General features: G+C 45.5%; 1 protein-coding gene across 2 annotated transcripts in view; it reads left to right on the top strand.

Annotated features, from left to right (window-relative positions):
• POLK (DNA polymerase kappa) overlaps positions 1-14,010 on the top strand; it is a 106,082-nt gene that overhangs the window by 17,729 nt on the left and 74,343 nt on the right. For both annotated transcript variants that reach the window (XM_054032582.1, XM_054032578.1), the window contains exons 2-3: positions 706-881; positions 3,208-3,327. In XM_054032582.1, the coding sequence (XP_053888557.1) occupies positions 744-881; positions 3,208-3,327 (258 nt within the window). In that variant the 5' untranslated portion in view covers positions 706-743. The remainder of the gene's footprint in view (positions 1-705; positions 882-3,207; positions 3,328-14,010) is intronic.

The raw sequence follows: 14,010 nt of genomic DNA on the forward strand, positions 1-14,010 counted from the left end.
GAAACTCATATTTGTCCACCATGACCCCCAAGTCTTTTTCAGAATCACAGCTTCCCAGAATCGAGTCCTCCATTCTGCAAGAATGGCCTATGTTCTTTGTTCCTTGGTGTGTAACTTGACATTTGGCCATATTAAAATGCTTATCATTTGCTTGAGCCCAAGTTACCAAATGAACAGATATAAAGCTAGTTGGAAATTTTTCAAAGAAACAGGTTTTTGGGTTGGAAAATGCCAGTTCGTTGGAACCAAAACTTTTTGTGGGAATGTATCAGTTTAGACAAAATTTTTGTTGTGAAGGATTCTCACGTCCAGGATGGAATTTTTGGTCAAAACAAGAGAAAGAGGAATCACCCAGAATAGCTAATAGCCCAGTGGTTAGAGCACTTACCTAGGGTGTGGAAGACCCAGGCTCATGTTCCTGTCTCTCTCTGATTTTCTTTCGCCCCAAAGTAGAATGAGGAAAATTACTGAATCTTTAACATTTTCACAGGATGATAAATCATTTTCCACGCAGCTCTACTCCAGACACTAATACAGTTGAGGTTTTTTCTTTGTTTGGTGACTGTGTATAGTTGAGCTAATTTGAAGAATTCCATATCAAACCTCGGTATTTGGTGTGTCTAATAAAATTGAAAGTGATTGTGGAATTGTATTATTCATCAACTGGAGTTCTGAAAGAAGTATGGAACTTATATTCTCTTTTAGGTTATTAAAGTTTGAAAAAGCACTCACTGCGTTGCGCTATGGACAGCACAAAGAAAATTGTTAACACGTCTGATGATGATGGATTTCTGCTTAGAATGGGCCTCAATGATAACAAGGCTGGAATGCAAGGACTGGATAAAGAGAAAATCAATAAAATCATAATGGAGGCCACCAAGGTTCGTTTGTGTAACCCTTTTCACTAGTGCTTGTTTTTACTTTTTTATTTCTTAGTTTTGCATGCATAAATGGGGGCAGCCTCCTCTGTTCTGTATGTGGGTGACAGAGGAAAGGTTGCTTTCCATCACCCTCCCCACAACCAATGCAGTACGCTTTGCTGGAAAAGTTAATATGGTTTCCGGTTATATAAACTTTTTCAGTAGAACTCCTTAGGGCTGACTACACCTCCTTTTTAGGGTGTGTTCGAAGGGGAAGCAGCCAGTGGTGCAGTCCCTGTCAGCATCTCTCCTTTGGAGCTTGGGAGAGGCCCCAAATCTATGAGGTTTTCAGAGTCCTCCCATCAAACAATCTAGGGATAACTGAGCAAGGGTAACCTCTCAGAGTTCCCCCACTTCCACAGCATTCTGTTACAAGAGAGGTCAATCTGGCCCTAGATTTGTTGTTAAACAATTATGGTAAAATAATGAATGCTGTACTGTTGCTTTATGGAAGAGCTAATACTTTAGGGAGAACTTTGAAAAATATAGCATTAAAAACAATTCTGCTATTGCAGACTGCTTTTGTATTGTCCATTTTTTCACTGTGCTAAGGATATTTGCATGAAACAAAGGGTTTAGTTTTTCATATATTTCACCTGATCTTACTGTTAAGCACTTCCTCAAACCGTGATCCTTTGTAAGAGACATCCCATTTGGTATTTTTTGAAATAATTCCTTCCAAACTGCTACTGCTGCTGCCATTATATTGAGAGAGAGATGGAGCCAAATGAACGATAGATTTTGAAAACTGTAAAATGAGGAAAACAAGTTTCGTGCCCTTTTAAAATCTGCATTTGTTGGGGAAAAAATCAACAAACTGTACAGTATCAGGTGTATTATAGCTGTAGATTCTTGTATGGAACTCTCCCAAATCTCTCTTCCCTTTTAGCTGCTCCAAAAAACAAACAAACAAAGCCCTTGTAAGGAACACAGTCTTATTATTGCATCACTACTGTGAGGAGCTACAAGACAGATATAAGGGAACCCAAATTTCATAGTTGCTTGCCAGCAATTACTAACATCTTAAATACCTGTAAAAAATTTACTACTAGCACCAAAGAGAAAAAGTATGGGACTTTCTTTCCAATAGGCACAATCACTAATGTTTGCTTATAGAGGGAAGAGAAGATTACATGCATGCCTGATACTGAAGGAAAGTTCATCCTAATATCTATTAGGTAAGAGATTGATTGAAACCTTGAAGCATGAGGTTTTAATCTCTTCCAATACTTTTTTTTTTAGCATTAACTGTTATAAAGCTGGATCACATAAATGTCCAATCCCTCTCTGAATCTTCTTAAATTCTTGGCCTCAGTGGCATCCTGTGGCAATGAGTGCCTCTAACGACACGTTCTGTGAAAAAATATTTGTGTTTTGAATCTGCCCCCTTTTATTTTCATTGATTATCACCTTGTTCCTGTGTTATGAGACAGAAGTTCCTGATCTACCTTCTCTATATCATTTATTATTTTCTATACCTTCATCATGTCCCCTCTTATTAATTTCCTTTCCAAGATAAATAATCTCAATCTTTTCCATCTCTCTTCATGTGGAGATTTTGCATACCCCTGAACATTTCCATCACCCTCTTTTAAACTCTTTCTAATTCTGCAATATCCTTCTGAGATTGGGTGACAAGTACTGCACACAGTATTCCAGATGAGGTTGTACCATTGACTTAAATAATGGCATTATTTTTCTCCAGATGAGACCATATGGACCAATGAGGAAATGCTGCACATGAAAAGTAAAAGTGCCTGAGGTCAATTTTCAATTTTTGCATTCAGTATCTTTGAAGATATAACAGAAAATAGCTTAGAGAGTACAAGTAACTTATTTCTTTTTAGTTATTTTGACATCTCTCTGATCTAGCTAATGTTTTTAGAATTGCATCATCACACATGAAGACATGTCCCCACCTTTCTGGAGTCTAGCAGGTTTCCTCAGAAGTATATTAAACTCTGAGTGGCGGAGGAAAGGAAGAATATGAATTTCATGTAATCTGAGTACCACAGTTGTCTTTTGTGTGTATACCTCAATTATGTGAATATCCAAAATATATATAATACGCGTAAGAAATCCTTACAATATACAGAGTCCAACATATAAGGCTGTATCTGCTTCTCTGATAGGATTGGAAACAACTGTCCATTTTATTTCAGTGCTATTTTTTTTCCATTTAAATGAGTTGTTAGCAGACAAATTGCATCTTTTTCTTTTCAGTTATTGTAAGATAAGGAAAACAATGAACTTTCAAATGTATCTTAACTTTTTATTTTTCTGATAGGGTTCTAGATTTTATGAAAATGAGCTTAAGAAAGATCAACAAGTTAACCAACGAATTGAAAAAATGATGCAGCTAAAAGATAAAATTACCAGCCAACAGCTTCTGAAAGCACAACTACAGGTACTAACCAATTTGAGAAGTTTTTTTGATTGGAGGGAGAATAACAATTTTTAGGAGTATATTATTGATGCTAGTCCTAAAATTTCAAAGTGGTGCACAAGTTGTAGTTGCCTGGTTCATTTGATGTTAGCAAAAATTATGTAGCTAAAACCTACATAATATTTTGATGGTGTAAATTTATATTTAGTTAACAGAAGAAAATTTAAATAGATAATAAGACTCTTAATTTGAAGTATTTCTTGTATGAACAAAATGGAATTAAAACAAGAACTCCTTTCCCCCAATGCTGAAAACACCTAATCAACTAATAAATAAAATGCATTGTTCATGATGCACTCCTATGAAACTCATTGATTAATTTTCTTAACAAATACCAGAGCAGTCATTTTGGTTTAAACATTTTGTGTGTGTGTTTTTTTTTTTAAAAAGTCCTGGCTAATGCATGTCTTATGTTAGATGGTTTATAGTGATAGGGAAAAATGTCACTAGGATTATCCTATTACTTCAGCTTGTGATTTATCTATCTTTGCTTTCTAACTACTATGTCATTGAAGTCTTCAAAGTTTTATAAACAAAAAATCTGGCCAAAGGTGCATATTGCCTACAATAGAAAAATTGGTTTCCTTTATTATTAGGGTTTGGTTATGAACATCCATGTACAGTGGAAGGAAATAAAGGGTCTGAGAAAACTATCAATATAAGACATGGAGCTGTGTATGAAAATGTTTCTGTGGTCCAAAAGAAGCACTTTTGCATAGGTATTCAGAGACTGCAGTGATGGACAATGTTATCAGAAACTAGATAGTATTGCATACAAAAATCACATTAAAAGAACATTAAAGTTGCTAAGTCAAGCACCTTAATTTGTCTCTGTTTACATGCAGTGTGATTCAATCTTTAATGACATGATTGCATACTATTTTTTTCAAACTGACCCCTGCCTCATTCTGTGCACAGGATAGGTAGTGTTTATTGAGCGGCTGTTCAATATTTTGTTTTATCTTCATTGTTCAATATGTAGTCCCAAGCCTTGTTTACCATATGCTAGTCTAATTCTGATCTGGATACAGAATTATTAATTTCCTCATATTTTTTTCTGTGACGCTCATCACTATAGCATCTGAGTACTTCACAAACATTGATGAATTTATTTTCACAACACCCATCAGGTCAGGTAATATTATTATCCCCATTTTACATGTGGGAAATGAAGGCACAGAGAGATTAAGGTTAAAATCCCACTAATTTTGGGTTCCCAATTTGACCACCAAGTGCCTAGGACTTGATTTTTCAGAGTACTTAGAATTATACCATACAGTATATGTTTAACACACAGCTCCCAGTATCAGAGGGGTAGCCGTGTTAGTCTGAATCTGTAAAAAGCAACAGAGGGTCCTGTGACACCTTTGAGACTAACAGAAGTACTGGGAGCATAAGCTTTCGTGGGTAAGAACCTCACTTCTTCAGATGCAAGTCACAAGTGGAAGCTGAAGCCAGAAGGATTCAGTCCCAGGCGGTGGGGCTCAGGCTTCTGCTTCAGCCCTGGCTGGCGGGGCTTAGGTTACAGCCCCCCTGCCTAGGGCTGAAGCCCTCAAGCTTTGCCTCCCTCCCCTACAGGGCGATGGGGGATGGGCTTCAGCCCTGTTGTCCAGGGTGGCGGGGCTCAGGCTTCAGTCCCCCTTCCTGGGGTCATTCAGTCATTTTTTTTTTTGTCAGAAGGGGGTTGTGGTGCAATGAAGTGTGAGCAACCCTGCTCTAGTATTTGCCTCAGCTCGGTAAGGGGGAAGACAACTTGTGCAGAGTTACAGAAGTATGAAAAGCTCCATGCTTCTGTGTAACACTGTAAATTTTTATCTACAGATGAAGTCTTATCAGTTTGTAGGATAGTAGAGGGTGGGAAACTGGGCTCTTTTAGGGTGCTCACTAACATGACAGTTCTTTTCAGGTTGGCAGTCAGTACTGATATTGTAATGTACAAGATTTCAAAAAAGTCATTCCTTTTGCTAGACAGTATCCCAGTGATGCTGGACATGGCAGCAACATAAATCCATAGCGTCAGCAACATAATACCCCCTTTTCTAGTGTTTTCTTGATATAACAGAACCTGCACATGCTGTGGGACTCTGTGTGTCAGAAATGAAAAATAAAGGTGTTTTAGTTTGTCTTTATTTTAGACAGCCTCCTCTGCAGCCAGCTAGGGGCAAAGGAGCACTTATAATCACAAAGGTCCCAAAGTAATCTCTAACATCTTCAGTATTTTTGGGCAGTAAGTAAACCCTTCAAAACTTACCATTAGCATTTTAAAATATTTTATTTGGCTTTATAAATAAAATAAAATCGTAAATGCCAAAGATGGAGTTTCATATGCACTGAATGTCATTGGTTTATTAGTCAGGCCAAGTTTTCTATACAATGCACTGAATGTCATTGGTTTATTAGTCAGGCCAAGTTTTCCTATACAATACTATATGCAGCAAGTTCCCACTTCTGATAAATTGGTCATGGCTGATTGAGACTCGTCTACTACACAACCCAGAAATGTCTGAAATTCTTCAATAATCCATACTGTGAAGGATCAAAGCTATATTTTTATATTCATTTATTCAATACTATGATTAATTTAAAACTTTCATAAGTATCAGCTTCTGAATTGTATTAACTATTGCCAACAGCCACTGTTGCCATTTTTATGGATGCTGGTTTCTAGCTGTTTTTAACTCTGCATGACATTGCTGTCCCCTTGTAACAGAGTATTACTGGTCACTCCTAGTTTCTCTCCATTCTGTCAGATAGTTTTACAAACATAAACAGGCACCAAATTAAGCTTTTTAATTCTTATTTCATATATGCTACTTAAGAAAGAAAGGTTTTTTGGCATCTATATCACATCTTTGGTCAAGAACAAATCACAATAACTTCTTCAATCTATTTGTCTAAAAATAAATACAAAAATTTAAGAATTTTAAAAGTCTAATGGCCCAAATTTTCAGCTCTTTTCCCCTATAAAATATATTGAAACCCCCCTAAGTCTTCCATATCAGAATTTTCTTTCAAAAAAGAATGCTACATAATTTTTCAACTTATGCACCTGGTTTACCTCTGAGAAATTCGTCTTTAACTGTCTTTAGATTTAGTAGGGAAATATGGTTATAAACAAACATGATTCTCAGAAGTAAGTCTACAAAGCTTTTGTTTTACTGTTTCCTTTAATGAGCTGCTGTTGCTATTTTAAATAATCATGGTTTTAATTCGTGACTAGCTTAAAGGGGTTTCCATCTCTGTTTTTATATGTGCATAAGATACTAGTGAATCATTAGATATGACATTATGCTAGTAATGCAGGTGGGGGGAAAACAGTTTTTTTTGTATTAAGACAGTATCTGGAAATGCAGATTAAATTGTGTGACTGGGGGTGTGGGAGGCAACATAAATTCAAGTAATTAAAGGTCATTTGAGTGTGAGAATAACCTACCTATAGTTTGTAGAATATGAAATCATCAGAATTAACAAAGAGGAAAAAAATTAATTAAAATGAAGAGAAATGCCTTTTGATAATTTTACATGGATTTTAGCCCTTGCTTAATTGATATTACAATGAAAATAACTAAGTCTGCTCCCGGAGGATTTAAATGTAATGACTTGTTTTTCTTCTATATATTATATAATGCTGTTTTCATTATTTTTTTCAAATATTTCTTCTGTTGTTATTTGAACTCCTCACCGTCTACCTTTCCCACTGGTGCCTTACATTTTATACAAACCAGTTTGACCAGCCCAACTCACTGAACTAGGATATGTGCTATGCATTGCTATGTGGAAAAGCTTAATTTGATTCCACGTCGTGGTCTTTCAGTCTTCAAACAAATTGGCTGGGAGCAAACCAGAAGGAAGCGGGAAAATCTCATATTACTCAGTAGTTATCCTTTTAGCAAATAAGTTGCAGTATGAGAGCTCAACTAGGTGAGAGGGGAGAGACCTTTAGTTTTTTTTTAAAAAGTAGTTCTGTAAACAATAAATACAACGTGTATATTTGTGGAATATTATGCGTACTTGCATTTATATGTATAAATATAACATACTTTTTCCACTTTCACTTTTTTGCCATCTGTTACTTACCTCTTTTCCCCCACAGAACAGGTTGGAGCAAAAACAAGCTTTCTTCGTCAAGTGCTTGCTCATATTGATTCCAATTAGGTATGCGCGCGCCACATACACAGTCGTCGGAAAGTTTTCCCCTAGCAGCACCCATTGGGTCAGCTGTCGAGCCCCCTGGAGTGGCCCCTCTATGGCGCTCAGTATATGACCCTGCCAACCCGGCACCTCCTCAGTTCCTTCTTACCACCAGTGATGGTTGTTGGAACTGGGGTGATTTGCTTAGCAAGTTCTCCTCTCGTTCTCCTAGCTTTCAGTTTGTTGTAGTTTTAGTGTTAGTAGTTTTAGCTGTTGGTTGTGTGGGTTTCCCCTCCATCCTGACTGCCTATCTCCCCTTGGGGACTTGGGGCATGCCTCGGTCCCAAGGGTTCAAACCCTGCAAGTCCTGCAATAAGCCGATGATAACTGGTCATCCCCACAACACTTGTCTAAAGTGTCTGGGGGAGGCACACCAGGCTGATAGGTGCAGGATTTGTAAAGGGTTTTGCCCTAGAACAAAAAAGGAGTGGGACTTCCATTTAAAACAGCTCCTTATGGAGGTGGTTCTGAGATCGCAATCCACCTGAGTGCGGCAAGACGTGACACTGAGTTAATCGGTGTGCAGCACTCCGGCATCTGTGGCAGAAGCAGCACCGCTGCTCCCAAAGCCGGCAGGAACTGTCCAGCACCAATCCCATTCCCTGGCGCCACAGGAGCAGCACTGGAAGAAGGGTAGGACTGAATCTCCGACTTTGAGACCCACTCCTTCAGAGTTGGCCAATGGGGCGTGCCCCAGGGAGGAGGGCCCAGTGCCAGAACGTTTGGAGCCAGCGCTGTCGACTTCGGTCCCCTAAAGGGTACCATTGAGTCCGGTGCCATTGGACTCCCAAAAGCCATATGGTGGAAGAAGTGGGGCTGCCATCCATCCTGACGCCTTTGCCATGACCACACCGCAGTCTCCGGCCCTCTGGGACAAGCCCCCAGCGCCAACAAAGGCAGAAAGCCAGCGATGTTGCGTCCACCTGCATCTCCCAGGCACTGCTCGCCGACAACACGGAGATACCGCTCTGAGTCGTGGCACCAATCCATCCCTCAGCACCACTCTGAGTCGTGGCACCAGTCGTATTCACAACACCGGTCTGATTCGTGGCACCAGTCACCATCCTGGTACCAATCCCCGACGCGATGGAGGTCCCGTTCTCGGCACCAGTCACCACGGCACCAATCGAGGTCTCAGCACCACCAGTCGTCACGGCGCCACTCCCAGTCCTGGCATCGATCCCGATCCAGGCACTGCTCCCCATCCTCGCAGCACTGCTCACCAGCCCAGCTCCGCTTGGCACAGCCATGGGCATCAAGATCCTGGTCTTGGAGTTCGGGTTTGGAGACCGAGTCAAGATACTCACGCCGGAGCCGGCACCGGTCGGCACATAGACTTCCCAATGTGGGCACAATGCCATGGCCGGTGCAATGGCTGGGGCCAGCACAGTGGCCGGGGCCAGCACAGTGGCCCTTTTGGACCCCCTGGGCATATCACCAGGCCCAGGGTAGTTTGTCAAAGGGCTCCCGGTCAGTGCTATCCGAGCCCAGGTTGCCAGTGGCTTCGGACAGCCGCCCTGCCCCCAGGGCGCTGAGGGGACTCCGGCCTCAGTGCTTTCCCTGGAACCGACCCTCGCTCCTTCAGTGGACCTGGTGATAGTTGACCCGGAACAGGAGGCTGGGCAGGATGTCTCGATGGAGTAAGAGGTCCAGGATGACCCTGTTCCCCCACTTGAGTCCTCGTCATCCTCTCCGGATTAGGCGGTGGCGGAGACTTCTACTTCAGGGCCACGTCCATAGACAGTTGTGCCCACTAAGACGTGCTGCGCAAGATGGCGTGCAATATGGGCCTAGAGGCTGAGGAGGTGGCGGAACAAGAGAACCCTATGGTGGACATACTGGCCCCGAAGGTCCATCTAGAGTAGCCCTGCCACTTATCAAGGCCATCCAGGTCAACTTGAAGATCTTGTGGCAGACGTGGCCTCCATTCCCCCGACAGCCAAGGGTGTAGAAAGGGGATACTTCAACCCCTCTAAGGGGTACGAGTATTTGTATACCCACCCACAGCCCTGCTCCCTGGTGGTGTCGATGGTGAATGAACATGAGAGGCAGGGGCAGCAAGATCTCACTCCAAATCCAAGGACTCTAAAAGACTCAACCTTTTCATCAGGAAGGTCTATTCCATAGGGGGCTTACAGCTCATGATTGCTAATCAGCAGGCAATCCTGAGCAGATATAGCTTCAATTCCTGGAACTCCATGCTGAAACTTAGGGAATTGTTTCCCTTGGAGTCCAGGGAGGAGTTTGGGGCTATTGTTGAGGAGGGCAAACCAGTAGAACGGACCTCTTTGCAGGCCTCCCTTGACACTGAGGACTTTGCCATCTGCACCCTTTCCTCAGGGATAGCCATGAGGAGGAGTTCATGGCTACAGGCATCTGGCTTACCCCCAGAAGTGCAGCAAACTCTGCAGGACCTGCCGTTCGACGGGGCAGGCCTGTTCGTGGAGCAAACAGACTCCAGGCTGCACAGCCTAAAAGACTCCTGGGCTACAATGAAGTTGTTGGGTATGCACATACCGGCAACCCAACGCAAACACTTCAGGCTGCAACAACGCCCTTCTCCTCCTCAGAGGAGGCAGGATTTCTCTAGAAGGAGGGGCAGAAATGGCAGGCGCAAGCCTTCCCATCCTCCGCCCGGGCAGGGCCATGGCCCGACTAAGCCATCATCGGGCTCAAAGCAGGCATTTTGAAGGTGTGCCCAAGGACGGTCCATCTGCCACAACGCCAGATCCTTCCCCTTGTTTCTTGAATCATCTGTCCCACTTCCACTGTGCTTGGTCCCAAATAACATCGGACCACTGGGTTCTTCGCACGGTAGAAGTGGGATATTCTCTCCAATTCTGCTCCTCCCTTCCCTCCCACCCCCCTTCCCCATCCCTCTTCAGGCACCCTTCTCACGAGCAACTCCTTATCCAGGAGATGCAGGCACTCCTTGCCGCAGGGGCAGTGGAGGAGGTGCCTCAGGAGCTAAGGGGCAAGGGATTCGATTCCCAATATTTCCTAATCCCCAAAGCCAAAGGGGGTCTCAGACCCATTCTAGACCTGCAGGCCTCAACAGATTCATGGTGAATCTGAAGTTCTGCATGGTCTCCCTGAACTCCATAATTCCTTCTCTGGATTGGGGAGATTGGTATGCCACCCTCAATCTCAAGGATGTGTATTTTCATATATCCATACGTCCTGCTCACAGATGATACCTCAGGTTTGTGGTCAATCACAACCATGTCCAGTTTAAGGTTCTCCCCTTCGGCCTGTCCACAGCCCCTCAGGTGTTCACCAAGTGCATGTTAGTTGTTGCCGCCTTCCTTCGGCAGAGACAGGTGCAGGTGTATCCATATCTCAATGACTGGCTGCTCTGGGGGCACTCCAGGGACCAGGTAGAAGCACAGATACGCATCATGAGGTCCATGTTCAACAGGTTGGGCCTTCTTCTCAACAAGAGCAAGTCAACTCTTATACCAACTCAAAGGGTAGAGTTTATTGAGGCAATACTGGACTCGGGTCATGCCAGAGCATTCCTGCCAGAGGCCCATATTCTAATGCTCTCGGACTTCATACAAAGTCTCAGATGGTACCCTACCACCACAGCAAGGGCCTGCCTGAGACTACTTGGTCACATGGCATCTTGTATGTACATGGTACAGCATGCCAGGATGTGTCTTAGATCTCTCCAGATTTGGCTCAAGTCAGCATTCCGCCCGGGATGCAACAGTCTGGACTCGGTGGTGACTCTTCCAGGTCACGTCCTCCAGTCCCTGCACTGGTGGCTCAACCAACCAGACGTGTGCAAAGGATTCCCCTTCCACAGACCTCAGCCCTCCCTGTCCCTGGTAACAGATGCATCATCACTGGAGTGGGGAGCACACTTGGGGGACCTTCAGACTCAGGGCCTCTGGTCTCAAGACGAGCTCTCACTCCACATCAACATCAAGGAGTTCAGAGTAGTTCGGCTAGCGTGCCAAACCTTCCAGGCCTGCTTGATGTGTCAGTGTGTGTGAGTCTTGATGGACAACACAACTGTGATATTTTACATAAACAAGCAGGGTGGGGCCTATTCCTCTCCTCTCTGTCGGGAAGCCCTCCAGCTGTAGGAGTTCTGCATAGCCCACTCTATCCACTTGGAGGCGACATATCTCTCAAGATCACAGAACGAGCTGGCGGACTACCTCAGCAGATCGTTCCGCAATCACAAGTAGTCCATCTCGCCGGATGTCATTCTCACCATCTTCCAGAGGTGGGGAACTCCCCATATCAATCTCTTTGTCACTCAGAGCAACAGGAAGTGCCCTGAGGTTCTGCTTCTTCCGGAACCACAGCCAGGGATCTCTTGTGGACACCTTCCTCCTCCATGGTCGGATCATCTCATGTATGTGTTCCCACCGCTTCCTCTCATGCACAAGGTCCTACTCAAAGTCCACAGGGACAAGGCGGCAGTCATCCTGGTGGTTCCAGCGTGGCCATGACAACACTGGTGCACCACGCTCCTGGACCTCTCGGTGGACACCCTGATCACGCTGCCACTAATCCCGGACCTGATTAGCCAAGATCACAGTCGCCTTTGTCACCCAGACCTCCAGTCTCTCCACCTCACGGCCTGGAAGCTTCATGGCTAACCCCCATGGAGCTCCTGTGCTAGGAGGTGGTCAGGGAAATTCTGCTTGGTAGCAGGAAACCCTCCAGTAGGGCCACCTATCGGGCAAAATGGAAGTGGTTTGCGATCTGGTGCTCCCAGGGCCGTTCTCCACTGTTGCAGGCCCCCATTCCTGTCCTCCTGGACCTGCTGAAGCTCAAGCAGCCAAGGTCTGGCTGCTTCGTCCATCAAGGTGCAGGTATATCCTGGCAGCCATCTCTGCATTCCACCCGGGAACAGCCGGGCGGTCTGTCTTCACCAACCCCACGGTAGGCCGCTTCCTCAAGGGCCTGGAGAATCCGTATCCAACTGATCCCTGCATGGGACCTCAACTGATGGGGCCCCCATTTGAACCGTTGGCAACTTGCTCACTTCTGTATCTATCATGGAAGGTTGTTTTTCTGGTTCCCATTACTTCGGCAAGGAGGGTTTCGGAGCTCAAGGCCCTCACTTCTGACCCTCCATACGCCGTTTTCTTTAAGGATAAGGTGCAGCTCAGGCCTCATCCGTCTTTCCTTCCAAAGGTGGTGTCCTAATTTCACTCTAACCAGGACATTTTCCTTCCTGTGTTTTACCCTAAACCCTATGCAAACAGCCAAGAGCAACATCTACACTCTCTAGACATTAGATAGGCGCTCGCCTTTTATATGAATCGCTCAAGGCCGTTCCGGAAGTTGAACCAATTATTCATGGTGGTAGAACAGGAGAACAGGGGTGGGCAAACTACGTCCTGTGGGCTGGATCCGGCCCCTCAGGGCTTTGGATCCGGCCCGCGGGATTGCCACACTCCATGGTGCCGTGGGCCCCGCACCACTCTAGGAAGCAGTCAGCACCATGTCCCTGCGGCCCCTGAGGGAGCAGGGAGGGGGCAGAGGGCTCCGCACACTGCTCTTGCCTGTGGGTACCTTCCCCGAAGCTCCCATTGGCCCAGAATGGGGAACCCAGGCTAATGGGAGCTTTGGGGGAGGTACCCCCAGGCAAGGGCAGCGCGCTCAGCCCTCTGCCCCCACTCTCCCAGGGGCCGCAGAGACATGGTGCCAGCTGTTTCCTGGAGTGGCGCGGGGCCATGGACAGGGCAGGCAGGCAGGCAGGGAGCCTGCCCTGGCCCCAGTGCATGCCGCTGCCACCTCGGAGCCACTCAAGGTAAGTGGCGCTGGGCTGGAGTCCTCACCCCTCCTGCACCCCAACCCCCACCGCACCCCGCCTGCACCCCAACCCTTGCCCTGAGCCCCTGCTGCATCTTGCACCCCTCCTGCACCCCAAACCCCTGCCCTGAACCCCTTCCCGCACTCCGCACCCTTCCCTGCACCACTGCCCTGAGCCCCTCCCATATTGTGCACCCCATCCTGCACCCCAACCCCCTTCCCTGAGCCCCCTCGTATACCCCACATCCCTCTGCCCCAACTCCTTGCCCCGAGCCCCTTCCTGCACACCACATCCTCTCCCACACCCCACACTCCCTCCCACACCCCAGCCCCCTGCCCCAGACCTACATTCATGGCCCTGCATGAAATTTCCCCACCCAGATGTGGACCTGGGGCCAAAAAGTTTGCCCACCTCTGTAGTAGAATCATAGAAGATTAGGGTTGGAAGAGACCTCTGGAGGTCATCTAGTCCAACCCCCTGCTCAAAGCAGAACCAACACCAACTAAATCATCCCAGCCAAGGCTTTGACAAGCCAGGCCTTAAAAACCTCTAGGATGGAGATTCCACCACCTCCATAAGTAACCCATTCCAGTGCTTCAGCACCCTCCTAGTGAAATAGTTTTTCCTAATATCCAACCTAGACCTCCCCCACTGCAACTTGAGACCATTGCTTCTTG

The sequence above is a fragment of the Malaclemys terrapin genome, chromosome 6 (genome assembly GCF_027887155.1).
Source record: "Malaclemys terrapin pileata isolate rMalTer1 chromosome 6, rMalTer1.hap1, whole genome shotgun sequence".
Taxonomy (NCBI): Eukaryota; Metazoa; Chordata; order Testudines; family Emydidae; genus Malaclemys; species Malaclemys terrapin.